The 27,471-nt window shown below is 51.7% G+C and overlaps 1 protein-coding gene and 1 long non-coding RNA gene across 5 annotated transcripts in view; both read right to left on the minus strand.

Annotated features, from left to right (window-relative positions):
• Nucleotides 1-7,719, minus strand: part of KDM7A (lysine demethylase 7A) — a 65,540-nt gene extending 57,821 nt beyond the window's left edge. The window contains exon 1 of one of the 2 annotated variants that reach the window (XM_040560820.1): nt 7,563-7,719. In XM_040560820.1, the coding sequence (XP_040416754.1) occupies nt 7,563-7,681 (119 nt within the window). In that variant the 5' untranslated portion in view covers nt 7,682-7,719. The remainder of the gene's footprint in view (nt 1-7,562) is intronic. The other variant, XM_040560829.1, reaches the window with a different exon arrangement.
• A 6,213-nt stretch (nt 7,720-13,932) lies between these two features.
• On the minus strand, nt 13,933-24,205 carry LOC121071934. Of its 3 annotated transcripts, none has more exons than XR_005820860.1 (4): nt 23,927-24,205; nt 17,609-17,712; nt 17,408-17,520; nt 13,933-15,599 (listed from the first exon to the last, which is right to left on the minus strand). It is a non-coding gene; the product is annotated as an uncharacterized LOC121071934 (long non-coding RNA). The 3 variants fall into 3 exon arrangements; XR_005820858.1 differs by lacking the exon at nt 23,927-24,205 and adding an exon at nt 21,566-22,068 and having other exon boundaries at nt 16,293-17,520; XR_005820859.1 differs by lacking the exon at nt 23,927-24,205 and adding an exon at nt 18,096-19,897.
• Between the last annotated feature and the right edge of the window lie 3,266 nt (nt 24,206-27,471).

Consider the following 27,471-nt stretch of genomic DNA (forward strand, 5'->3'; position numbering starts at 1 on the left):
AATAAGACACGGCAATTCCTCTGGCTGCTTTTCATTTACACAATTTGGCCTTAGTTTATAGGCCCTCATACACCAACATCCAAAAGGAAAATGTCAGTCTATTCAGAAAATACCTGCTGATAACTGGTAAGAATGACAGATCAGATCAATCCTACGTCCTGAATACCAAAGACTTCATTTCTCAGAATGTCACCTTTCCTTGCACTCATCTTCATGATGAGTGCTTTAAGAGCTTTTAAGTGAATAAAGCATTAATGTACATGGAAGAAATACGATTAAATTTATGAAATTAATTTGCCAAGCTACCTGCAATGTCAGCTGATGGTTTCAAATGAAAATAAATATACTTCATTCCACAATGTATTAAAAATTTAGAGCAGTCATCCTCACTCCAGTTAGCTTTTAAGACAGAATGATATGGAGGAGGAGTTTGGTGTTTTTTTTTTTTTTTAAAGCTTTCTTGCTTTTGTAGCAAACATCAGCATTTATGGCCGCCTGAGCAGCAACAAACTCAATATTTTCAAAAAGAAAGACCAATTTTAAAGTCTACTTTAGTTAATGCTGAAGTAATGGAGAAAACAGTATTAAATATTAATTCCATTCAAAAGCAGAACTGACCTGAGGAGATGTAACTAGCCAAATAAATCCACATTACCACCATTCAGCAGACATCTGAAGACTATTCATACTCCACAGACTGTTAGTTCTATGTATTTGTGAGCTAATGTTACAATACATTAGAAAGGACTGACAGATGAGAAATAGCCTAGCCATTCTAAAAGCTGTGTGTTTCACTAAAATCTCTCCTCTATGTTGCCAATAAAGCAATAGCAATGTTTTTAAATGAATTCTCATACTTGGGCAATGAAAACACAGGAGTATTTTTCTGTTTTTGAAGCACATATATTGTACCTGTGAAAGTCTTTGCTGATTACTCAGAGTTGTTTTGAGATGACGGTATTTGATTTCAAAATTATGTAGGGCAAGTATAAATATTTATATTAAGAGCATGAGTTCATCTTCATCTTGTGCAAACTGTCATGTAAACAGAACAGAGACACTGCATCACATGATCTTTCAAAAGATATAGAAAGTGCACAGAACACTGAACTGAGCATATGAAATCTGCTAACGAATATGGTAACTGTCCATGAAAAGCTAGAAACCACAAATGAAGAGTGAAAACAAAATTAATGTGATTTTGCCCACTGGCAGTTAACAGAATGAAACTCCACTGCAAGGCTTAACCCATTTTATTGCCATTTATTGACATTATTGTTGTCTTAAGAGAGCTCAGCATTACAAACAGCCAACAGATTAAGGTTAGTTTAAAAAAAAAGGAATATATTTCATATCTGCTAGGTGCTAGTGCAGAGCAGATACAGACGTTAGCGCACCAAGCAGTAGCCTCGTACCCAGAGTTCTCTCACCTCTGTATTCTGTGGATGTAAAAGACACAAAACAGAGCCATTTGAAAACATTTTAATTCTTCTGTCAGGTGAAGCAAATATTAGAGAAAGCAAAGGAAAGAAAGATACAAAAGTGCTACGTAAGCACCAGGAAATAACATCTTTGTAACCATAAATTAACTAGTTACGAATTCGCTATTAGTAAGTGAAACTACAGAAAAAACTTGCCGCATCTTCGTTTACGTAACGAAGAATGGGTGAAGAAGAAAACAACGATATCAGTAAAACTGATAAAGATCAACCACAGCATTACAAAAAACGAAAGGCGTTGTTTAAATCACTAGTGCTGAATCTTCATATTTTTTTAAGTAACATTTAACAGGTATTAGAGCTATCAGCATCCTACCCAGTATTTAGAAGCTCACAAAAATCTTGTCACATTCTAATTAAATAAGCCCAATGATGTACTTTCTCCTCGTTTGTCTTAGAAATGTTGACTGGACAATGCCTTTTTTTGTTGTTGTTCTTGTCATGGTTATTTAACCAGAATGCATATTCTAAATCAACTACTATGCTTTATTCCAGAACATCAAATAAAAAATTAGAAAAACAGGCAGATTACAGATCAAAAGGAAAGAAGCGTTAACTTTCAGAAGCATATACACTTCAAACAAAGCCAGTTTTGCAAGAAAACTGTAAAAGGAAAAACTCATACATATAATGCTAGATGTTATTACATAGTTTCAAAAATTGAAGAAATTTGAATACATACTACTGTGCAGTGCTTATTATGGTGGAATACATCTACTTTAATATATATTAATAAGTCTTCCCACTTCACAGATGGGAACAGAGGGGGGGGGGGAAATGGCTTACTCAAATTAAGACTATAAAAGGATTTTAAACAGACATTCAATTACACAAGTGCTAGTCTGGCATCTTTATTGCTGCTAGTTTCTTCTCAGTTTAACCAAAACTAGTCTGGCATCTTTATTACTAGTAGTTTCCTCTCAGTTTAGCCCAAACTGTTTCAGTTGTAGCACTGCTAGCAGAGCCGAAGTCACCTGAAATCACCTAATTCTCTGGCAGAGGACACACATCTCGTTGGACTGGAGCTCAGACCTCCACCTTCCCTCTAAGGAAAGAAGGCCAAACCAAAGAAGAGCAAGATCAACAAACGTGTTGTTTTCCCCTGAAGTCTGAAACATTTCCCTAACATACTCCCAGTTTCCACAGGAAGAATTTAAGACTTACATATCATAAAAGCCAGAAAGTCAGCTCAATAGCCTCTGGTGCCAGATCAAAGCGCTAGTGACCAGACAGCGATTTGTTGATTCACTTCAGGCCCCCGAACACACTTAAGCGTGTTTCATAATTAGTTAGTTTTCTGTGAACAGAAGGTCTGCACCAAAAGGCGTCTCTAACAGCCTCTCCTCGCACCCTGCACGTTTCTTGGCAGGGCATCACCATACCTCGCTCATCCCAAGTCCCCTCCTGTTGCGGCCCGGGCGCTTCGCCCTCCCTGCAGGCCGGCGATGAGCGGGGACGGGACAGGCAGGTTCAAGGCAGACCTGCACCTGCAGACAGACACCCAAATGAGGCTCCACAAAGCTGGATGAGCCACTGACCCCAAAGAGGGCAGTAAGGAAAAAAGCCAGGCGCTCCCCTGTCTGTTCCCCCCGCTACCATTTCCTCCAGCAAGGCAGTCCCAAGCGGCGCTTCACAACACCCGGAGATCTGCCCTTGCCCCAGGGGAGCCTGCTCAGCTCAGTAACCCAGCAAAACCCTACCCCGGCAGAGGAATGCTCTCTGTCAGTTTCCTCAGCGGAGCTGCCTTACCAAACAATCAGACAAGCACTGAACCAGCAAGAGAGAAACGACACGAGCACGCGGCCAGGAGCGGGCCAGCCTCTTTGAGCAGCAGAGGGTCGGTGAAGCCCATCGTGCACAACCTCGCGTGTAAAGCACCAAAACAAAGAACCAATTCAGGCAAAGTAGTCACTATAGCATGTACGTTTCCTTCTTTCCCTGTGGAGAAAGAAAGCCTGCCTTCAGAGTGCGGAGCAGCGCGTTAGGATAGATACATGGTGCCCTCTTCCCAGCTGCAAGAGGGAACCTTCGTTTTGAGGCTGAGGTCAGATTAAGGAGCGACTGGGAAACGTTATGTTTCTTCAGAGAACAAAAGAAGACATGCTCAAATCTATCTGAAAGTCTAGTACCAGAAAAAACATGTTCTACATGAACTTTATTGTGATGTTTTGTTTTTTGCAGGTTTATTTTTCCATTTGAGAAAAATGTAACAAGCTTCAAGGTATCTGCAATTTAATTATCCTCGACAGCATATGAATCACTCTTCTTTTCAAATGATGTTACTTAATGTTTTTTAATAATGACAAAGCTGTAAAAAAACATCAGAAGCTCAATGGCAAAGTTCTACATATCATCAATGAACTGATCTAGGACAGGGGGCAAAGAGAAGTTGATTCTTTCAAGATGGCTTCAGAGAGCACAGAATTAATCCTGAGAGCAAGAGCCATCAATTTAAAAATGATTACATATAAATGTAATCCATTGGGGTTTGTGTTGTAACAGAACTGCGTCCATATGTACACTGCATATACAGAGGAGGGCAGCGTTCCCTTCGCTGCCCTCTAACCTGCCCAAATACAGGTTGATTTCTGTAAACACGAGTAGTCAAAACAGATACAGCCGTTACGACCACTAAGTTTCATTTACACAAAACGCCAAAGATGCAACTGCACGTAACGCTGAGCAAAGGTGGATGAGTTTTCTTTCTTAACTCTCTCTGCGAGGGAGTGGAGAGGGCACAACAACTTTGTTGGTGCAATTACGAAATATTAGGAAAAGCTACCAATTTTTGAAGAAAAGGGATGCTTCCCTTCTTTTTCCCTATTGCTCTGGCTTTGAAGAATAAAACACTTCCTTAGCTCCATAAAACTCTTTTTAATGTAAGAAAATGACACGATAAAGGTTACAAGCATTTTAAAAGGCGAAGACTGCTTGGGGAGTGAGATCACTGCGGCTGGCACTGACACGTGGGACGGTGCCTTACCCTACCTGCCACTGGGGCACGCTGGAAGCTCAGCGCAGGATCGCTCACAAACAAAACACCACTGGAGAAGCGCCCCAGCAAGGTTCCCAGGGGCACGTGCGTTTCTCAATTCTCAGTTTGACAGACTGGCTTCTCTCTGCTCCGTTACGGCCAGTACAGTACCAGTGCAGTTTGACAAAGTAAACAGCCTCTCAAAGCCAACTCTACGATAATCTAGTTCGGAAGCATTACGGACACTACTACGTGGTGCAGACAAAAACTGAATTATATGCTTAAAGAAACTTCAGCTTGTTCAGGCTGGTCTTAAATCTAGCCTACGAGAATAAGTGACATCTATGCAATGCAGTTATATCTAGTCAAACACGTGTCACGGACAGAAAAAAAAAGGACAAAGACTTCAATGCTGACAACAGGATTTCTGCAAACTCCAGACATATTCTAATAGTTAACTGTAAGTTACACACACACATACACACACAACACATATATTTTTAACTTTACGCAGACAATATATCACAATAAAAGACACGAGTGAGAAAAGAAGGCAGGATGTGGTTAACCTAATAACTGTGGTAGAGCATCAAAAAAATGAAGGGAGACAGGGGCAGAAGGAGAAGGGTCATGCATGGTATCATTTGAAGACAAAGCCCAGAGCTCAAATAGGTGTGAAGAGCTACTGAAAAGACTCAAGAAAAAGTTGAGCGCAAGACAACATAAAGGAGTTTTTCTGCTGTGTTTTATCTGGAGTGTATTCTAGACAAGGCAGAAAGGGGGAGGCAGCTTAATGGGACACGTTCATTAAAGGAAGAAAAAACAGGTAAATATGGAAATTATATAAAATATAACTGGATGTGCCCCTCTAAAAGATTTGACAGTCTGTCACATCAAGTCTCTAGAGTCTCTTCTCCCTGGCAAACCATCCAAGGAAGTGCTGAAGCCTACAACACATGCAGCCACATGTAATGCTCTTTTGTTCAGCAAAAGGTAATTACACAAGATTGTGGCCAGGTGCTAGGTCCACTTACAGAGTAACTAAAACCCAGAGCGTAGGTTCATAACCTCCTAAGGCACATGGAGACATTTGCTTTTACAGAACAATTTGCCAGAAGAAATAAAATACTTATTTGTTTACGGTGATTAATGTATTGACAACAGTAATCCAAAAGAGATGTTGGAAGGCATACAGCGCAAGGAGAAAACCCAGAAGAAGAAGGATCCTGTGCCACGCAAAGGGACTGGCACAGCTGTCGGAACAGACCTCGCGCTGCCTGCTGCACATTATTACCAAGGCGCTCTCTTGACTACACGCAGGCAGGCAGCACAGAGTTTTGTAATCCAGTAACACGCACTGCATATCATGCTAGCGCACCTTAATCAAGCATGGCTTTCCATGTTTCTTAACAAAGTCACATCAATTCCAATCTACAGGCTGGGTAAACAAAGAAAAGAAAGAAATCAAGCGAGCGAGAATCCAGTTCCCCCAAAAACTTCAGATGTTTTGGACCGGGTATTTTCTTTCACAAGCTACGTAACAGACCTCAGATACTGTCAGACGGAGGGAAGGGAGCTCCCAGGGCAGAGCACAGCTGGGAGAGGATAACAGTCTCCCACGATCCCGTCCCTTTGTCACGGGTCCGCGCGAGCGTGCGGCTAAACCCAGAGCAACGCAGCAAGAGGGCTGCTGCCAGCTCCCCCTGGCACACGCGGGGCTGCAGGCGACCGAGGCGGCTCAGCGCAGGCACTGCTCTCCTGCCAGCCGCATGACAGGGCTCAACGCAGGAGCCGCTGGGGATCTCCGGGCAGATGATCGAGACTTTAAAGAGCTGCGGAGTGAGCAGTCCTTCCCACCCCCGTGTCAGCCAAGCCTTTCCTCCTCTTAACCACTTCGGAAACCAGCTCGCTCGTGCTGCAGCAATATTAGCACACAAGACCGGCGTCTCAATTAAGCTCGCATGCAAAGCGAGCAATTCCCAGCACAGGCTTGCAGACCGACACACGTGTAGAGAAAGACTTGCTAGAGACAGCCTGTGACCCTACAAGGGCCCTCAGACAATGCCCCAACCTTTCCTACCAGAAGCGACCCTAAGTTTTGACAAACTTGTGTCAAGCCACTGTAATGCAAAGGAGCCGCCGCGCTCCCAGCTTCAAACAACAGCACCGGCGAGCGCAGCAGCCGCCTCATTAAAAATGTTAATGAGGAGCTGTTTGGGGGAGGCACGGCGATTGTGTTTTGCCTGTTGTTTTCTTCCCAGTCCTTGTAGCTCTTTTTATAGTTTCTCTTACAGCCTCCTTTGACGCGAGGGGACCCCACACACAAAGAGCCAACCAACTCTACCTCCGTCCAACCAACAGCCCAAACGCCGCGAGCGCTGCCTCCTTCCAGCACGGCGGTGCTCAGCACCCTGCCCCTCAGCACCCTGCCCCTCAGCACCCTGCCCCTCAGCACCCTGCCCCTCAGCACCCTGCCCCTCAGCACCCTGCCCCTCAGCACCCTTCTCCCACCGCCGCAGGAGGAAAAGGGGGCGGACAGCGAACCGGTGCGGGGAGCCCAGGGGACGGGCGGGTGGCGCGGTGTGACCCAAGCCGACCCAGGCCAACCTGGGGGCCCGGGGCGCCGCCGAGCCGAGCCGAGCCGTGCCGTGCCGGCAGGGGGCGGTGCGGGCGGCCTGCCGGCTGTTTTTGTTCGGCGGGGGGCATTTAAACGCCCCCCGGCCACCGCCGCGCCCCGCCGCCGGGCGCCCCGCGGGACGGGGGCGGACACGCGGGGCCGGGCGCCCCCCGCTCGCTGCCTCCCTGCCTTTGTTCGCGGGTCCCGGCGCCCCTTCCTTCCTCTCTCCCCCCCCCCTCCTCCTCCTCCTCCTCCTCCTCCTCCTCCACCTCCCGGCCTTTCAAACGTCAAACCCAGCGGAGCCCCGGCAGCAGCCCGGCACGGCACCGGCCCCGGCCATTGTCCGCCGGCCGGCACCGGGGGCACACGGGGACGAGGAGGCGAGGCTGCCGCCTGTCCGTCTGTCCGCCTGCCTGCCTGCCTGCCTGCCCGCCCGTCTGTCCGTCCGTCCGCCCGCCCGCCCGCCGCCTACCTGCCGTGGAACCAGTCCTTGCAGATGTCGCACTCGATCATGAAGCGGCTCACATCGTAGGGCTCCCGGCACACGCAGTACACGGGGGTGGCGGCGGTGCCCACCGCCGCTCCGGCCATCTTTAAAGAACTCACGGACTGGGGCGCCCGCTCCGCCCCTCCCCTCCCCTCCCCTCCCCGCCCCGCCCCTCCCCTCCCCGGCCCTCCTCCTCCTCCTCCTCCTCCTCCTCCTCCCCCCCCCACCGCCCAGAGGCACGGCGCGGGAGCGAGCGGACGACGGCGCGCGCACGTGCGTCACCCTCTCCCCCCCCCCCCCCGCCCCGCGGGCGGACGCGCACCGCGCCTGCGCGCCGCCCGCACCGCTCCCCCCTCCCCCCCCCTCAGAAGAGCGGACGGAACCGAGCGTGCGCGGGGGGGGGGACGGGGGGGCGCGGAGCGCGCTCCCATTGGGCGGCGGGAGGGGACGCGCACGTGCCCCGCCGCCCGCCCCCCTCCCTCCCCGGAGGGCGGGGCGCGGGGAGGCACGCGCTGCTCCCCCCCCCCCGGCCGTGTCACGCGGGGAGGGGAGGGGGAGGGGCAGGGTGCCGCGAGGACACGGAGAGAAAGAGCGCGCCGCGCGCCCCTCCCCCGCCCCCCTCCCCGCTCCTTACGTAACCGCGGCGGAAGCGGCCGAGCGGCGCCGAAGCCGCCCGAAGGCCGGAGCGTGCCTCCGGGCCGCCGCGCAGGCGCAGTGCCGGCAGGGGCGTCGAGGCCGGGGCAGCGTCCCCGTGGCGAGGGGATGGGGGGCGCACCCTGAGGCGGGCGCCGTGAGGCAGCACAAGGCAGGGCCAGCCGTCGCCGTCTCCTGACACTGGTTCTGTGAATAGAACCAAAGAATCACGGGGCTTGGAAAACTCCAAGACCATCTGGTCCAACCATCCCCCTACCACCAATGTCAGCCACTAACCATGTCCCCAGGCACCACGTCCAGCCTTTCCTTGAACGCCCCCAGGGACGGTGACTCCACCGCCTCCCTGGGCAACCCGTTCCAGTGCCTGACTGCTCTTTCTGAGAAGAAATGTCTCCTCATTTCCAACCTGAACCAACTTGAGGCCATTCCCTCTGGTCCTATCACTACTCATCTGTGAGAAGAGGCCGACCCCCAGCTCCCCACACCTTCCTTCAGGTAGTTGCAGAGAGTGATACGGTCTGCCCTGAGCCTCCTCTTCTCCAGACCAAACAAGCCCAGTTCCCTCAGCCGCTCTTTCACAGGACTTGTGTTCCAGGCCCTTCACCAGCTTCGTAGCCCTTCTCTGGACACGCTCCAGGGCCTCGATGTCCTTCTTGTACTGAGGGGCCCAAAACTGAACACAGTGCCTGAGGTGCGGCCTCACCAGAGCCAAGTAAAGGGGGACGATCACCTCCAGGTCCTGCTGGCTGCACTATTCCTGATACAAGCCAGGATGTCGTTGGCCTTCTTGGTCACCTGGGCACACTGCCGGCTCATGTTCAGGCAAGCATTGACCAGCACCCCCAGATCCCTTTCCTCTGCACGGCTTTCCAGCCACTCAGCCCCAAGCCTGTTGCAACGCATGGGGTTGTTGTGGCCAAAGTGCAGGACCCGGCACTTAGCCATGTTGAACCTCATCCCATTGGCCTCTGCCCATTGATCCAACCTGTCCAGGTCCCTCTGCAGGGCCTCCCTACCCTCTGGCAGGTAGACACTTCCCCCCAGCTTGGGTGTCATCTGCAAACTTACTGAGGGTATAGTATCTACCAGGACATTTTCTTACAACAGATATTGCTTTCCTTTATTAACCTGATTCAAAAGCACATCGAGTTATTCATCTAATTCAAAAGCACATCAAGGAAAATACATATTAGTGGTAGGGCCTGAAAGCTCTTGCAGAAACATTCACAAGTAATAACAACATGACAACAACTGGGAGACAGCTGTTCACGTCAAAGTTGTGCAACAACACATCGGTACTTGTAGCAACGTCACAGTCTGAAAACACACAGTTCCTGGCTCCTTAGTGTGCTGCTTCCTAGGCTGTCACGTGCTGAGTGTTATCTTGGAGCTGCAGTTACCAGCTGCAGTGGTAACTTTATCCAAATTGGCCATAAAAATGCACACGTGTTGTGTTTCCCGAGGCCTCTGCGAATGACAAACCCCCTAATCGCCTTGGTAAAGCACACCGCTGGGTGTTCCTGTAAGCAGGGGGTGAGGCTGTGTGATTGTGGGGAGAGACCTCATTTTGCAAAAGGTTGTTCTGGCGTTGCTCGATTTCATGAGGAAGTTTGCAGGTGACACAGAAAAGGTTTGCCCAGTGGAGAGAGTGCAAAGAATGAGGAAACAGGACAGGCTCAGCCCTCTGCAGGGACTTTCCCTGTACCAGCCTCGAGTACTGCAACAAACCCAGGTTTCTGTGAAAAGAAGGAAGTTACAGCCTCAGCCACGGACAGCGAAGCTCACCGTTTAACAAGCACTTTCTCTATGACCACAAACAACATCCTTTTGCTGTTGTGATTTCTCTCCAAGCAAGGTGTATCGGTGATCCTGTCCGCTGCATGCACCCTCTAAGCAGGTGGGGGGTACCTGCCTCATCTGCGGCAGGAACGTAGCTTGAGCTGTCTCCATCTCGCTCCCAGTCTGATCTGCTCTCCGTCAGCTTTTCTCTTTCCAAGGTTTCTTTCCAAGCACAAATACACTTGAATGGAGCAGAGCAAAAGTTCAGAAAAGCAAAAGACCGCACGCTCTCTGTAAGAGAACTACAAAACCGCTTTTAATAAGTATTCCTTCCAGAAACGTGGACAGCCTCATGAAATGCAGTCTAGAAACAGAAATGGCAATGCCAACCTTGACCGTGCATAAAGGAGCAGGACCGTTCAGAGCACGCTCCCCGAAGTGCTTCAGCAGCACATGCTTTGCTTGCCACAATGCTGGCACCTGAGCAGACCTGGGGCCAGCCTGCAGCCCGCCCGCCCTCCCTCAGCAGCTCCAGCAAGCGGGTTCACCCTCCAAAGCAGCCCCCAACCATCTTCCCACCATCTCCTCCACCAGAACGGGCCCTGCTGAGCGCAGTCCCTGGCAAACCCAACTTTCTGGGATCAGGCTGTGGGATAGAAAGGGCTGAGAGTCTCGGATTATTGCTGGAAAACGTGAGCACTGCCCAGAGGGGATAAGGAGGAGTACCCAGTTCTTTTACTCTGGGACAGGGCCACAAAGGCACTTGGCTGACCAAATCAAGAAGCTTCCCGCTAGGTGCAGAGGAATGATGGAGCTAACATTTGGGGTGAGTTATTTCTGTGGGCGGGCAGTGCAGGCTGGAGAAAATGTCAAGAATGGGAAGCAGGGCTTAGGACTGAGGAACGAGGATGATAGGAAGACGAAACAGTGGCACTGCAGCACATCCTTCTGCGTGCTTGTGCCAAAGGCTTGTAATTAGCTTTTAATCAGTGCTCGGGTATAGTTCACAGTTGTATGGGCTGTTACAGAGTCAGGATTGTAGCAGGGTTTGGGTCATGGTGCTGTGTGGGGCGCGCAGAGCAGGGACCTTTCCAAGGAGCCAAACGTCTCGAGAGCAGGGGGAGAACTCACGTCCATCAGTCAGGGGCCGCTGGCTCTCAGCAGGCAGCACAGGGCTGGGTGGACACTTACTGGAGCTGCTGCACTCAGCAGCCAAAGGGATGGCCCACGAGCAACCAAGACCTGGAAGGAGCAGAAAAGGAAGTCAGCTGTTAACGGGCATTTTCACAGTAACAAGAAAATAATCAGTTAAGTTGTTGGGAAAACACAGGGGTAAGAGGTAGTTTCCCCATCCTCAGACATTTTTCAGTATATTTTTGTACATTTTGCAAGAGCACTCCTGTTTTATTTATTTATTTTTATTTATTTCCACATCAAGAGGCTTTAGGCTGCCAAAAAGCAAAGCTCTGGAATAAAAAGCGTTCCAGTTCTCCGCATGAAACTGCCCAGAGTCTACCCAGAATTGGCAGTGTGATCTTTGCATCTGCAGAGAAAATACTGAGTCATGTTGTCAGCCCACACACGTCTAACAAAAATAAAAGCAGCCCAACGATTCAAGATTCACCCCCTCACCACGCAAAGAAAGCACAAGTCATTCAGTCATGCCTCGTGCGTCCGAGACCTTTAGAAAACACCCGGCGCAGGGAACATTCGCCCCCGCGGCGCCCACGCGCCGCTTCAAACCGTCGGCAGCATTTTCAACCCATTCACCACCCGGTCGCGGCGGCGCTCAGTTTAGCATCCTCGGAGGAAGTTGCAAAGACTTAAAGGTTTCTGTTGAAACTAAACACCGCTGCTTACGGTAAACACAGCGCAGAGCTTATGTGAGGGGCGTTGAAACGGTGCGACACGTTGTACACCGCGCGAGTCCAAGGAGGCAGGAAAGTGTCCTGTGCTTCCCCGCATAAAAGAAGTGGCAAACTTAAGGCTTGGTTTGTACAAGAAGTTTATGGGCTCTTTTCTTGCAGGAGTTAATCCTGCACACGGACATGGTCTCTCCCTGCACTGTGCTCACAGGGGTGGCACGCAGCAGACCGGGAGGCATTTGCACACGCATCAAGATTTGGGGAATTACCCAGGAAATCCTCCCCCTCCTTCCCCTTCCTATATCTGACATTGTACCCGAGTGAGAAAAAGCAAGTCCCTGCTGTTCACCCGGCTGCTGAAAAGCTCTCTTCCCGCTTTGGTGGTAAAAGCTGGTGGAAGCATTAGGGGCTGAGCTTGGAGCAGCCCCGCACGGTGCCGGCGCAGGGACGTCACCGCACAGAGGACGCGGGGTTGCATGAGCGCTGTGGCGCCGGCAGCAACACTGGAGACGTGTCAGGGGCCCAAAGGCCACAGCTAAGTTGTGTTTGCTTTCACACAGCGTGATTTTAATCGGCTCAAAAAGCACCCATTTGCGGTTTATGCGGGGAGTGCTGGAAGCCGGGACAAGTTTACAGAGCAGCTGGGGCAGAGCACGTGTCTGGAGATAAGGGGTGGGGGAGCACCGAGCGGGGAAAGAAAGGAAAAAATCTCCTAAACCTGATTTCTCAGCATTTCCTTTATTGCTCAGGAAGGCTACATACTGCGTGGCAGAAGTCTAAGAGGCAACTTTACCAAAACACTGTAATCACCTAACTCCCAATATAGGAAGGGAGGGGAGAGAGCTGCAATGAGCCTGAGGACGAGCTCATCCCAGAGGTGCTGGGTGCATCCCGACGTCCTGGCCCGGGGTGCGGGTGGCTGTGCCCATCCCCGTGCCACCAGCCTGCACCAGCACGGTGGCAGGAGCAGGAGGAGGGTAAATACACCTCGACAGCTCTCAACTTGTTAGCCTTGTAGCTCGGGTACGCTTACTGGAAACTCAGAGGTGCAGCTTGACGATCAGGGAGTGCTGTTGCTGGAGAAAATCCTTCATTTCAGCCCTCCGCTGTTTGCCCACTGGGAATAAATACTCCTTGTCTGCTCTCGGTTCAGCTTCATTCCTTGAAAGCTAAGATAAAAAAAAAAGAAAGGAAAAAAATCACACGAGGACCTTTGTTTTGGAGCACGATTTGGGTGTGGTTTCAGATGGCTGGTTCAGGATGGGATGAGCTGCACGTTAAGGATGTAAGGGAAAGCAGCCAGAGGAGCTCAGCTGTCGCTTTCCACATGTAGCCATAAAGCCAGCCCCAGAGGCCACGTCCCCTCAGCCAGCCCCCGCTGCTGCCGCAGACCCCAGGGGCATTCTCTGCCCAGACCCAGCAGCTCCCCGAGGAGCCCGGCCCCGCCGGTGCTGGGGGACAGGGAAGAGGGAGCCAGGCGAGCGTGCAAACAATCCCATTTGCACCGCAGAGCGTGCGATCGAGCTCTTTGTCACCACGCTGGAGCACGCTCCGTCCTGTGCGTTTTCCTTCCCCGGTGTTATCACACACCCCCCTTTCCATACACGCCGTATCAAACCCCCTATCAGAACCGGCCTTGTCAGGACAGGGGCTCATTTCTGCTCGCCTAATATCTGCCTGCCAGCTGCGTGTCTGTTTTGTTCAAAAATTACAGCCAGTCATAAAATCTAAGTGCAGAACCTGCAGCTGCCGTTGAAAATAAAGCTCAGAGCCGCCAGAGCAGCACAGCGGCGCTCAGGACCGAGCAGACAAGGGCTCTCCCTGGCCAGATCCACAGCCCCAGCGCCCGAGGGGCCTCGTGCATCGAGCCCAGCACCTGGTGACGAGCCCACCAGCGGGCACCTGCCCCGCACGCCGCTCACCTGCCCGCCTCCAGCTGGGGACAAAGGACACGGAGGAGCGGGGCGAGCGCCTGCCCGGGAAGGAGGCAGGTGGCAGCTGGAACAAAGCTGCGCGGACGGACGGGCTCCCCCATGCCTATTGTTTGGCCTCTTTTGTGCTCCCAAGCCGTGCTGGTCCCAAGCTGCGCCAACGGGGAGCCGGATGGAAAGGGCTTTGTTAGGGGAAGCCCCTCAGTCCTCAGCTCCTACTGTGCCCAAGGGACCCCAGCGCTGCTCTGGTGAGCACCCCACGGAGAGGCCCCGCTCAGCCCGGCTCACACGGCCCCTGCCCTCCCACAGGCAGCTCCACGGTCCGGGAACGGGCAGCAGGATTTGAGCACAGGCATACTGAAGGGTCCCCGCAGGGGACGGGGCGGCGAGGAGGCAGGTGCATACAGCAACCAGAGGCCACCTCTCGGCTTTGTTCTGGGAGAAGCAGCTTCTGACATTTTCTGGTACTAAGGCTGCACGTTAAAGAGGAAGGCTCTATCCAGAATTCAGTTTCTCTTCCTACTTTTCATTATATTGGGTACGTTTAAAGGAAATTATAAATTTATTTTTCGCTGCAAAGGCTCCTTTGGCCATCCAGACAAGCAAGGAGGCTTCCAAACAAGCCTTGTTCAGATACAAAGCTAAAGAAACAACTGTAAAATTCCTATTTAAAAAGTACAAAACAACCGAAAAAACAACAAAGGGCTAGAAACCACGATGCCTAAACACAGCATCACCTCCTTCCTTCAGGCTTTGCAGTTGGCCGAGAAGCTTCAGCAGACCTTACAGCACTGAGCTCAGGGGCCAGGAGATTCCTGGTCACGTCCAAGCTGCAGACAGCAGCTCTGGGGCCCAGGGGCTGAGCTGACGGGGCTGGCGCGGGCGGGCTGGGGCATAACAAGGTGCCACCCGTGGGGAAGCCGCCGGGGTCTCTGCGGAGGCTGCCCGCGGTTCCTGCGGGGCGCCGGGGTCAGCAGGTAACTCATTAACGCCGGCTCTCACGCGAGCAAAGGTCAGCACGTGCTTGTTGCTCTTCTGGAACAGCCGACCTGAAAAGTTCATCACGCAGGCTTTCTAGGAAGAAGAGAAACATCCAAAAAAAGCAGCCCTCAGCCACCTGCCCCGAGCGCCCCGCTGTGTGCCCAAGCCACCAGACGCTGCCCTTGCCCACCTCCCCGTGCCCAAGGAGTCAGCGATTGCAAGGAGCACTGCTTGTGGTTTGCTCTTTGTAAATGCCTGCGCTGCCTGAAGGTCAGATGTACAAACACACGGGTGATGTTGGCAGAAGCGTTCCTCATCCCCGAGCATTTCACGTGAGCGATCAGCGACCTACCAACCACTTCTGACGGCAGCTGTGAACAGACAACTGTTGCTTAATTTGACCCACGCAGGGCCATTATTTAGCCCTGTTAAAAGCGAGACAACCATTGCTGTTGGGATGGTACCAGCAGCGCCTACTGCCAAGCCTGCACAGGAGACATCATCTGCGGCCTTTAGTCAAGCGCCAGCTCTGGGGGAGCGAAGTTCAGGGCTGAGCTCCTGCTCCCATGCTTCCGGGTTCATTTCAGTCTGGTGGGGCGAAGCAGCCCTCCTCCCTCACATCCGCAGAAGCAAATACGATCCAGGGAAGGGAACTGAGCTCCGCTTCCACAGCCACTTACCAGAAGAACCGGAGCGTTTGGGCCATTACGATGATTTGTTTTCCCTGCAGAGATGTACTGACAAAGGCCGTGCCTCTCAGCCACGCTGCGGTAGGGAAGGAGAAGGCTTCACCGCAAAGGGGAACTCAGTCACTGGGAAACAGGCAAAGAGGATGCCGTGAAACATATCAGGAAGCACTAATGAAAAGGTAGCGGCAGCCAGAGGCTTTGAAAGTTTTGATTTCTCCAAGAGAATGAACTGCCTGTTCTAACCAAAGAAGAAACAGCCTCCAAGCTCTCTCTCCTGGAAGGGAGGGCTTTGAAGGGCTGGAGAGGAGGGAATGCTCTTTTGGCCAGATTAATTTAGAAGGTAAAGGTGGTTTTTCCTAGGGGAGTTAAACCGGACGCTTGCCTTTGCTCCTCTGTGGTTAACGAAGAGCGCCTGAAGCCCTCCTGCTTGCAGGAGGAGGGCAGGGGCAGCTCCTGGCCAGGACCATCCCAGCACCAGGTGGTGGCTTCGGTGGAGGAACTAAATGCTCCTGGTTCCTTCTCCAGCCAGACTGCTTCAGCTTTGTATTTGCTTTTGCTAACACCTTCTTATTTTAACTCATAAAGCCCTCGCTGAAGTGCGGTGCCCTGCCCCCCGGTTACAGTTACTGTGGCTCTGCTGAGATCTCCTGCAAGCCTTCAAGATAGAGTCAGCCTGAACGCGGCAGTTCAAGGAGCGATAAAACCCTTTAACCGTGACGTGAGACAGAGCATGCGCTCAGCAAATGTGGGAATTGAGAACAACCCCAAGAAACTTGACCTCCCGAAGTGCAGGGAGGGGAGTGCAAAGCTCCTTACCTGGAAGGAATTGCAGCAGGCATCAGCGCAGGTTTCGGACAGGCTGGCCGAGCAGCTGCCCAGCTGAACGGGACCTGGGGCTCACAGTGGTGCCAACCACAGGAGTTAGCAGTGTGCTCTCGTTGCAAACCACACAAACCACATGGCAGGCAACCTTAGGGGCAATGTGGCCAAAGGGAGGTGATAATTCAGCACCGGTGAGGCTGCAGCTGGAGCAGAGCTGCACGCTGGGTGTCGCGAGTATTCGAGTCCCAGAGTTGGGCTGCCTGGAAAGTCTGTGTATTTCAGACTTGGGGGGGGAGGGAACAACAAAAACCACCCCAGAAGTGACAATTTCCTTCCAGTTCCCATGTCTCTCTAAGTGGCCCTACCTCACCATTATTCAGGTGTACATCTCAGAAAGCAAGGCTCTATTTTTTAATAAAAAGCGACTTGAAACAGGGAATGAAGTTCTGTGCAGCCACCTTACCCACAGCAGCTGCTGCCCAAGCTGGGCCCGGCTGGGCTGCCGGTGCTGAAGCATGCAAGACCCAAGGGGAACGTCCCTCAGCCCGACAGTTTGGGCACCTGCACGCAGCCCATAACCCCGTTGGTCTGACTGCTGCTGGTGGATTTTGACCCTCCCTGCTTCTCACCAGCACCCAGCAGACGACAAGTCCCTGGAGGCCACCAACATGCCTCCAGGTGACCTCCCGGCTCGGTGCGACGGACAGCCAGCTTGCTAAGCTTAATCCCCACGTGCTCCGTGGGGTTCCTCACCACGTTGCCGTCCTTCTGCAGCCTGAGCAGGAGCGACTCGCACCAGACCCCAGCCTCCATCTGCAGCCTGGCATTATGATTTCAAGCATTATGTTTCTTTACGAGCAAATTATCACCGAGGCTTCAATGCACTGTTGGCCTTTTAAAAACCTAAGTGTTTAGTATTTTTATTTCTCTCTGCTTTGCGGTTTATGGCTCCCGTAAATCCGGGACGAGCCGTGGCAGAGGGAAAGAGCTGATCTCACCCACGGGAATGAGAAAATGGGCAGGAGAAGGGGCACGGACTGAGTCCTTAACCAGGGGGTCTCTGCTCCCTGCCCCAAGCCTCCCTGAGGGACAGGCAGGGTGCTGCTCACCAGGGCTGATGTTAACATCACGGTGATGCTTTCTTCTGTGGTGCTGAGCAGAAAGCTTATTTCTTCTGTGCCGCACATCTACAGTAAAGCAAGAATCTCTGTGCTTCCAGATGCTATCAAAAAAAATAAAAATCTTTCCTGTAATCAGCCTGCTCAGGGGCATGGGACCCACAGCCCTTCCTTCCCACTGCCCTTGCCCACCTGTCTCAGTTCCTTGAGCTCCAGATCCTCCAGGGCAGATCATTTCTACATGAGCACATGCATGCTTCACACCTTGCTGAGCAGGTCACCATCTTCACAGAGACCTTTAGGCACAAAAGACAAACAATATATAATGTTCCAAGGGTGTCCGTTGGATTGGGCTGTTCGCTGACAGTTTTATTGCTAGCTGCACTGCTCTGTTCATTGCTAAAAAAAAATCATCTTCCCCCTACCATAGTACCCAAGATACACAGGTAGTTCATTTTACACATATTTTTATCAATGTTTAAGAGCACGTGAGAGTCCCAACCCATGCCATAACCTGCACACAGGACTGTAGGGCAGGTAAAGGAGAAAGTGAATTGAACACGAAAGCCCCAGTGAAACTCACGGAGCTTCACACACGCTCTGGGATCACCCAGCAAATCGGGTTTTACTCCAGACACATCAAGACTTAAAGGCAGAGGTAAACATCATCAGCACTTACTCTGCCCTCCTCCAGGAACTACAGTCAGCTTGCGTTTGGACAGGACAGACAGACACAAGAGTACACACTTCACTGCATGCCTTTGAAAACCGTTCAACTGCTTTCAGTGCTGGAGACCTGCACCTCTCCCTTCCAAGCGGAGGCTCCCTCCAGCCCTGCCTTCTCCTCGCAGCGGGGGCAGCGGGCACCTCGCTCCTCTCCCGGCCACGAGCGGAGGTGAGGGCAGGACAGCACTGAAGGCAATTAGAGCTGCGGGGAGAGCGCGGGGAGCAGGATGTCATTGCCAGAGCTGGAATTTGGCCTGGGCACCATGGAGATGAAAGGCAGCAGATGGTTAAGGTGTACACGGGAAGCACGCGCACAGCACCTGACTGTAGACTTAAGACCAATTAATAGAACAAAAGAAAAAACTTGACAAGGAAGCTGGAGATCTACAAAATGAATAGGTGAACCATGAAAAGGGGAGTCTCCCCCATCCACAACAACAACAACAAAAAAAAGCAAGCAGCACAGCGTACAATACCTACAGAGCCCTGAATAAACTGAAGTTGGAACAGATGGAGGCAGAAACAAACCGCAGCGCCTACGAGCTGGCCAACAAGTGAAAGGACCAACTCAGGAAGGAGCTGCCCACAATGCGGGGAGAGGACAATAGCCCCCGCCCCACGCCTCCCCTTTTCTGAGGTGCTCAATATGCTTCGTACAGCTTAATTCAGGGCTTGCAGTCTGCAGCACTCTTGGATGCAAGATCCTAACAAACGACCAGGAAAGCATATTCTTCTGAATAATAAAGCATGTGTCTCTAATTAAAAGATGCCGGGCACAACGTGCCGCAGACAGAAGCCTCCCGACGCCGCCTCGGAGGCGCGGGAGCACCCTTTATCTCTGGGCAGGGCCTGGCCCTGCGGCGTGAGAGCGGCTGGGCACACAAACCTTTCCTTTGCATTTTATCTGATGGCCTGGGCTCTGCCTCAGCCAGGTCAGAGGCGAGAAGACGAGCTGCGAGACAAGCTGCCGCGCTGCAAAGAGGGGAGAGGTTAGCATGGAGTGATTAGGCACAGAGAGAGAAATTCCTGGCTACGAGGGTGCATGAAATGCTAGCCACCAAGGAGAGAGGCCTGGGATGCCCAGGAAAGGCAGCATGGGGCCCCCAGGAGCAGAGGGCAGCAGCCCCGCCAGTGGGGCCAGGCTGTCGGGACACAGGTCTGCAGGCACAGGGCCGCCCCGCCGCCCTATCTGCGGTGTAAATCCCAAAGGTAAACAAGTCCAGCGCTGCAGACAACATTTATCACCCGCTTGAAGGCAGGGCGGCGGGGGCTAAGCCCCCTGAGAGGCACCCCCAGCCTGGACGCGACAAGCGTTTCACGGCATGCGATCCCGCCTTGAAGCCACCGGCCCAGACCTCGCCGACTTCAAAGCGGGAGGCTTTTGCTGCTTGGCCCCTGGGAACCCTGCCCCAAAGCCCCTGCCCCTGTCTGTGCTCCGGGCCGAGCCCAGACATCGCAGGTTTGCAGGGCGCAGGCACGCTGCAGCGGCTGCTTGGCTCCTTGTAGCACCGAGGGGACGCCAGCACCGGGTGCACGTAAAACAATGCTGTCTGGGAGGCAGCGAGCACAAGGAGCCCAGGCACAGGCCATAAAACACCTCCCCTGTTTTTATCCCCACCTGGTTCCCTCTGTGGCTTTAGGCAAATCACGTTGCTTTTCCTCCTCAGTTTCTGCACCTGCAAGACAGTATTTACCTACCCCAGGAGGGGGTTGAGAGGATTAGTTAATGTTTGCCCAGGGTTTTAATGGATAAAATACTCTGTGTTAATTCCTAGACCAGTATCTGCAACCCCCCCCAACTCCATGAGAGGGATTTCCTCAAGACTGAGCTTTGCTACTTCAAAAAATCAAAATCAGTTAGACAGGAAAAAAACCTTGAGACCATCATGTCCAGCCTTACATCAAGATCAACCTAACACTCTGAAGTCCACCATCAAACCGTGTCCCTTAGTGCCATGTCCACATCTCTTAAATACCTCCAGGGATGGGGACTCCACTACTTCTTGGCAGCCCATTCCAGTGTTTGACCACCCCCTTCTGTGAAGAAATTCTTCCTAATATCCCACCTAAACCTCCTCTGGTGCAATTTGACGCTGTTTCCTCACATCCTGTCACTTTTCACATGAGAAAAGAGACCGACACCTCTTTGCTGCAGCCTCCTTTCAGATAGTTGTAGAGAGCGATGGGGCCTCCCCTCAGGCTCCTCTTCTCCAGACTAATCAGCCCCCGCTCCCTCAGCTGCCCCTCACAACTCATTTTCTAGTCCCTTCATCAGCTTCGTTGCTCTTCTCTGCACATGTTCAAGCAACCCAATACCCTTCTTGTGGTGAGGGGCGCAAAGCTGAAGACAATAATCGAAGTGTGATATCTCCATGCCAAGTGCAGAGGGACAGTCACCTCCCTCATCCTGCTGGCCATGCTATAGCTGATGCAGGCCAGGACACCACTGGCCTTCCTTGCCACCTGTTGGCTCGTGTTCAGGTGGCTGTTGACCAACACCCCCAGGTCGTTGTCTGCAGAGCAGCTTTATAACAGCCCTTTTATATACAACCCCAAGCCTGTACTGCTGCTTGGGGTTGTTACGGCCCAGGGGCAGCACCCAGCACTTGGCCTTGTTGAGGGCCATACAGTTGGATGTGGCCCATTGACCCGTTCCATCCAGACCCCTCCTACCCTTGAGCAGATCAATGCTCCCACCCACCGCAGTGTCATCTCCAAATTACTGAGGGTGCACTCCATCTCCTCATCAAGATGTTGATAAAAATACTAAAACTGTCCCCAAGACCGAGCCCCCAGGAGCGCCACTTGTGACCAGCCACCAACTGGATCTGAGTCCTCTCACAAGGACCCTTTGGGCCCAGCCCCCAGCCGGTTTTTACCCAGCAAACAGTACATCCACCAAGCCACCAGCAGCCACTTTCTCTGGGAGAAGGCTGAGGGAAACAGCATCAAGCACTTTGCTGAAGTCCAAGTGAACAACAGCTTTGTGCCTGTGGGCTCCTAACCCCCCTGACACCAGCCTGCTGCGAGCACCGGCCCCGCAGCAGGTCCCTGTACAAGCCCCAGCCAGGGGCAAAGTCACAGGCCCACCAGCATGGGGGCAGCTCTGGGGCTCAGCTCTGCCCCCCCCCCCAAGCAACCGGGAGGGTTTTGGGCAGCCCCTCGCCCCCCCCACACGCACAGCACTGGCCTCTCCCCTGGCCTGCGGGGCAGCAGATGAAGGCCGGGATGCTGCAGAGGCTGCTGAGCAAAACCAGGAGCGCGGAGCAAAACGTGACTCACTCCTACCACACCGCAGCCCGAGTCACTTTGTTTGCGAGTCTGAATCGCTTTCTGCTGCTTCCATACTGGCTTCTTTCAAGGGTGAGTAAGCAGACAGCGGCAGACATGACTCGTGTTATTCACGGAGCACTGAAGCCGTACCATTTCTCCATACGCAGCCGGATGACTGTATCCTCCGCCTCGAGTGGGACATTTCTAAGAACTCAGTAGTGACGCAGAGGCGGCCAGACCAACATGCTCAGCATATTCCACTGACAGTACCTCGCGTTGATTCATTAATTGCCTGCACTCCGCCACGCATTGTTTTTACCCAGTCGTTTCATTTCAGTATTCTTGGCAACTCCAGGAAGGCCCATTCATGGGCAGAGCTCCAGGACAATGAGACTGCTTCAAGCTGGAACTGAAACCCTGCCTGTAAAATTAGCAGTGCACGAGTTAAAGTGGGTTTTGTGGTGAACATCCTTGAAGAGTAAACAACAGTAGTTAAAGACGGGGAAATATGGAAAGACTGCTCAAACTGAAACAGTGTGAGCATTTCATGCACTCGTTCACATTATATATAAACTCATACATATGCAGAAAGGTAAACAAACACACAGCTATGAGGCAAGAAAGTGAAACTTCCTTCAGTGCTGAATTGTCATTTTTGAATTACTCTAACTGACTCATTATGTAGATATTTTTATGTTTAAAAACACAGCACTTGCACACATTTTGAGAGAGAATTGTGAGTTTTTTCCTATCCCAGGTTAAACCGCTTCATCTTTTTCTCCTCCTGCTCCAGAATTACGTGTTTCTCATTTATATTTCTGCATTTAGTCACTGTTAATTTGAATGACAACATCAAGAAGATGACTCTTTGCATAGCTTATAGCGGCGCAGTTTGAAATAGTGTAGTATTTTTAGCAACACAACCTGCATCAGCTTAGGCACAAATGTGAACTTTCTGCCAACTGGAGGCATAATACCCACTTCCCCAGAAGGACGTGACACTACAAACACCAAAGTCTAAGCAAAAGCACTTGATTGTAATTGTAGTGTTATTTACATAGACCAGTTCAAATTCTGCTTTTTCTTCCAGTGCCAAAAGTTTAGGGCTCCAGATAAATCACTCTTTCCTCTTGAAAGAGGTTTATTGCATTTATTACTTGTTTCAGAGTCCAAGGGCCCAGGCTGAGATCAAAGGCCAGAGGCAGGGCGCAGCGATGCCCCACATGAGAACGCTGCAGCACGCAGTGGGCGAGATCTCCGCCGGGGACAGGAACACCCAGATTCAGTTCCCAGCAGCGCTCAGCCTCCTTGAGTAACCTCAGATGTGTCATTTAGCCTCCTATGACTCAGTTCCTCATTCATACAGTGGAAATGACACAACTTCTTTATTTCGTAGGAGTCCTGTGCAGATAAATATCTTCTAGTTTGGTATCGGAATCTGCTCAAAAATCGTAACAAAAGCAAAGATCAGCTATGATCTGAAGGAATTATGCGAGCAGAGGCTGGGAAGTAACAAAACATACATAGCAACTGAGGGCAGCTCTCTGAAGTGGGCTGATTTCTCGTTATCATCACCTCAGAGTACCTCCAGAGCGAGTGATTTGGTTCCCTTTGCAAGGTGGAAAATTCCAGTGACCGAACTGTTTCCCACAAGAAACGGAGCTCGTTTTGTAAATGCAGTTTCCATTCTCTCTGCACCAGACTTGACAGGGCTTGATCATGAACTGTGGCACCAGAGAAGTGCAGCGCTGACTTGGCCAGATGGCCGGGTCAGGATCCTGCTTCCCAGCATCACTTTGCACCCTTTCAAAGGCTCCGCGGTGCTGCCGCCTCCCGGTTATAGCCACATGGCTCCCACGTCCCTGGCGGTGGCTGGTGCAGTCACCGGGAGGGAGCCAAAAGGCAGCACCCCCCCCCCCCCGCAGCAGCCTGTGGCACCCCTGGCACTGCCACAGCCACCCCTTCTCTATTGGAGGCAGGGGACCACACATGGGTGCTCCCACACTGGCACCCGAACCCATGGGTCACGCCAAGCTTTCTGAGAGACGTCGTGTTTTGGTGCGTCAGACTCCTGCGTGACCTGGATTCTTCCACCTGTGCCGTAACATCGATGCAAGGGCAGGTCCCGGTCCTGTTACTCTGGCACGGTGAGATAGCTCGGCGCCTGACACCCCAAGCACGTCTTACCTGGGCCAACTCGCCTAGCTGCTTTGTGCTTTGCATCACCGCTCCGTAAGACAGACGCAGTAACTACCACGGAGGGATGTGCGTGCTGTGATGAGATTTTAAGACAAAAGGCCTCACAGCCCCCGTCCTCAACACGAACATTTTGTTCCACATGCTACGTGGCTGACCACAACCCCCTTGACCTCAGCACAGTTTGGTGAGTGAACAAGGGAAGGTAACGACACTTCTCTTTTTTCACTGAAGACAAAGCTGCAGAAGACAGATTCCCATGGCAACAAAGGCAAAGAAGTGTCCCAAGATGTGATTTGCTGTCACCATACCCACCTTGCTGCAGATAAGGACAAGTGATAGCTCTGAAAGGAACTGTTTCCATGGGACCCTTCGCAGAGAGCGCACACGATGACAACCCGACAGTCTGCCTCAGTCTTCAGCAGCGAGCAGGCTCGGCTGGCAGAGAGCAACGCTGTTTCTTGTAGCAAAGGCTGCCCCTCGAAGCATGCCTAACCCTGAACAAGCCACACTGCTGCTCGCTAATCCACTTACCCAGGCAATTACACCAGGACAGCAGCCTGCAGAGCGAGTCGTCAGCTAAACAGAGGCTGTTTTTTTATTTTATTTCTTTTTAATGCATGGAGTGCTACCTTAAGCTATGTTGAAAGCTCCTTACAGAGTACGCATTTATGCTTTGGCAGTGCGTGCTATGTAAGTGCATTTCCTTCCGACACTTCCATTTATCATAATTCTCCCCTCCCGGCCCTGCCCCTCCAGTTCCCTAGGGGAAGTTAGTGAATTTATGCAGGAACAAAGTCACCTTGAGCTTTAATCCACACCCTAGCAGAAGGAATAGTCTGTCAGCAATCACATCCACCCACTCTGCAACTGCATAACAATGCTCACTTTGTTAGCACAGAAAACATTGGCTCCTTTTCTAGTTGTTGAGACAAGCTACCACAAAGGCAGAAGCAAGGAAATCAGACTGGGGACAGAAGAGGGAGGAATCTGGCCCTGCGATTTCAAGAATGAATGGGTAACCGGAGGTGAAACTGTGGAAGTAGGGAGAAGAGAGCAAGCCTGGCAAACCAAGTCCTTGTTTTACGATAACACCCCTAAAACAAATCCCCGCCTCCCTTCCTGGGTAAAGGATGAAGGCACCTGAGAAAACGTGGTCGGTGAAGTCGCAGAAGACAGGCAAATATCCTCATCCAACTGACAGCAAAGCAGAGCCAAAGCAAGGGGCAAAACTCAGCAGAACCAGACGTATGAAGGGACCTGGATGTCCTCATTTGGGAACCAAGGCCAGATTCCCTCAGAACCAGGGTGGCATCCAGCTGCTGGTGCAGAAGCTCCACGTTCCCCCCAGTGCCCTGCTCATTCCCTCGGGGAAACCAGCCCTGATGCTGCCTGGGCACACGGAGACAAGATCCTGCTTTTAAAAGGGACCCAGGAGCTCCAGGAGCCCACAACAGCATCATGGATGCACACACAAACAAAACTAAGCAGCTAAAAGCCCTCCCCAGCCAGCAGAAACCCCTCCCAACCCTGCATGCACACTCCCCTGAGGTTTTGGAGGTGTGCACTGACACAGGCATGGCTCCTGCTGGCACAAGGCTGGTGCAGGCCCCTGATTGTGGGCAGTGCTCCCACCTTCGCGCCCCTGCCCAATTACTTGGGCAGCAGGAACCAGCCGCAGCTGTCTGTTGCTCTCTGCTCTGCTTGTTGCCATGCCTTGTGGTGAGCAGTCCTGGGATGAACCTGCCTCTGACTGCAAGGAATGACACATTAATAATCTCAGGAGGATGCAACAGTTACAGCAGAGGGCAAGGAGGCTGAAGGGGAAGAGGTGAATGGAGCCAGCTCTGATGAAACTGCCTCTGATGCTCCCGTCCTCCCGGCTGCATAGCAGGGAGAGCTATTACCCCACTGGTTTGTCACCTTTGGCATTCACTGCAGGTAAGCGCAGCTTCAGTCAGTCCAATGTTACTTTTCTCTGCCAGGTACTCCAGGGAAGACGAGGGAGTTTCTGGAAACTAGTCCCACCTGACAAACTGGGGAAAAAAGTGAGGCTTTAGGTTTCCGGGTGTAAGATTTCTCTGGGTTTGTGCTGGAATCCAAGAGCTCAGAGAAATCAAGCCAACCCAAATTCCCAGTACTTTGCCTATTACGTTATAAGGAAAGAAGATTTAAATAGCACAACTGAGTAATCTTATCCTCCTCTGCTGTCATTTCACTCGTACACCCTGGATTATGTTGTTACTTACGTGATCTACAAGGACAAGAGGCACCAGCGTATGGATTTCCTGTCCTTGACAGCTGAACGAGAACACCAACATCCTGGGAACAGACTCCTCCAATTCACCTGCAAGCCCATCATCTCCCATCTGCTGATTTTAAAAGGATTCAGAAACAAGACAGGTTGTCTCTAAACAGTTTTAATTGGACTTCTGCAACCTCAGACAGAAATATTCCTTCTCCTTACAGTAATCTTGAAACTAACAAAAGGGTCTCAAGCGGGCTATCTGCTCTCATCTTCCAAGAGCACATTTTGATTTCCCCATTGAATTTGTTTTCATAGACACCTTCACCTTGTTGCACAGGTGGTCAAAGGGGCATTATTCCAGGAGAACCTCCTGGGACCCAGCCATGAACAAACCTAGATAATTACCAGGGCCCGAGAGCCAAAGGAAACATTTACGGCAATTGTCCAAATTCTTCTTCTTTGCATCACTATAAATATTGATCTAAGCAAATCTCATTGAGCAGAGGCATTAATAGAACCAAGATGCCTTCACAGGCATGCACTTAACATGCCCCAATCCCACAAAACAGTCTAAGAGCTTGTATTCACAGCTTTCGGAGAACTGCAGGCTGTTTACTAAAAGCATGAGATAAGGCTCAACAAAGACGGAGGAAGGCAGGCACGTGGTGCCTTGGAAAACTTTTGCCATGCAGAACACAAAACGTTCCTGCATGCACTTTTAGTTCATGCCTAGAAAATAAGGGGGGAGAAATCGCAAATAGGTTTGGTCTAACACCCTGGCCATCACTGGACAGAGGGCAAAATTGCACAGGAGTAACCGAAGAGCGGGATGCCTGAGACATCCCTGAACAGCTAGTGCTGGAACTGGTGCGAGCTGCGGGACTCTCTACAAATAGATACTTTCTTCTTTTTGTCAGGGAGAACAAGACAGCCCTTAAAACACGCTGCTGCTTCTCCTCCCACTCTCCTGCGTGAGGGAATGCTGTTCTGGCCTTGGTCAGGATGAGAAGGTCGTGTGCTCTCTCAGGTTGCCCAGCTGTTAGGGCAGAAGCCCAGCTCCTCCTCCTCTGGAGCGCACTCTGATAACCGCCACCGTGCAGACTTACTTGCCATTTGGCTCCAGACTTGTGAGGAAACCAGGACCCAGGAGCGTTGCTTGAAGGGCATCTATTGCAAGGACCTTCCTCGCTACAGAAGAGCATTAGGGGGCTGAAGCACATCCTTTCTTTCATAACCAATTTGGTCAGACAGCCCATCCCTTCCGGGGCTACAGCTAAGTGTCCAGAGATCATTTCCTAATGCACTTCTTTGCACTCCGGAGCTGAGTAACTCCTGCACTTCCACTTGCCCAGACGCAGGGCTCTGGGGATCAGTCACAGTGCTGGTGATGGGACTGCCACAATCAGCATCTTCAAACAGATATTGAAGCAAAACTCTACATAGAGGACTTCCAGAGCAGGTTGGAAAACTCTAATCCTATTCACAACAGTGGGGAGAGACAGAAGAGGGGTAAAAATAAGAGTAGTTACTTTTCCTGAAGAACTGCATCAGAGCACCAAACTACTTGGAGGTGAACGACCAGAACATGCATGCATGTGCTTTTTTTTCTTTT

The sequence above is a fragment of the Cygnus olor genome, chromosome 1 (assembly GCF_009769625.2).
Source record: "Cygnus olor isolate bCygOlo1 chromosome 1, bCygOlo1.pri.v2, whole genome shotgun sequence".
Lineage (NCBI taxonomy): Eukaryota > Metazoa > Chordata > Aves > Anseriformes > Anatidae > Cygnus > Cygnus olor.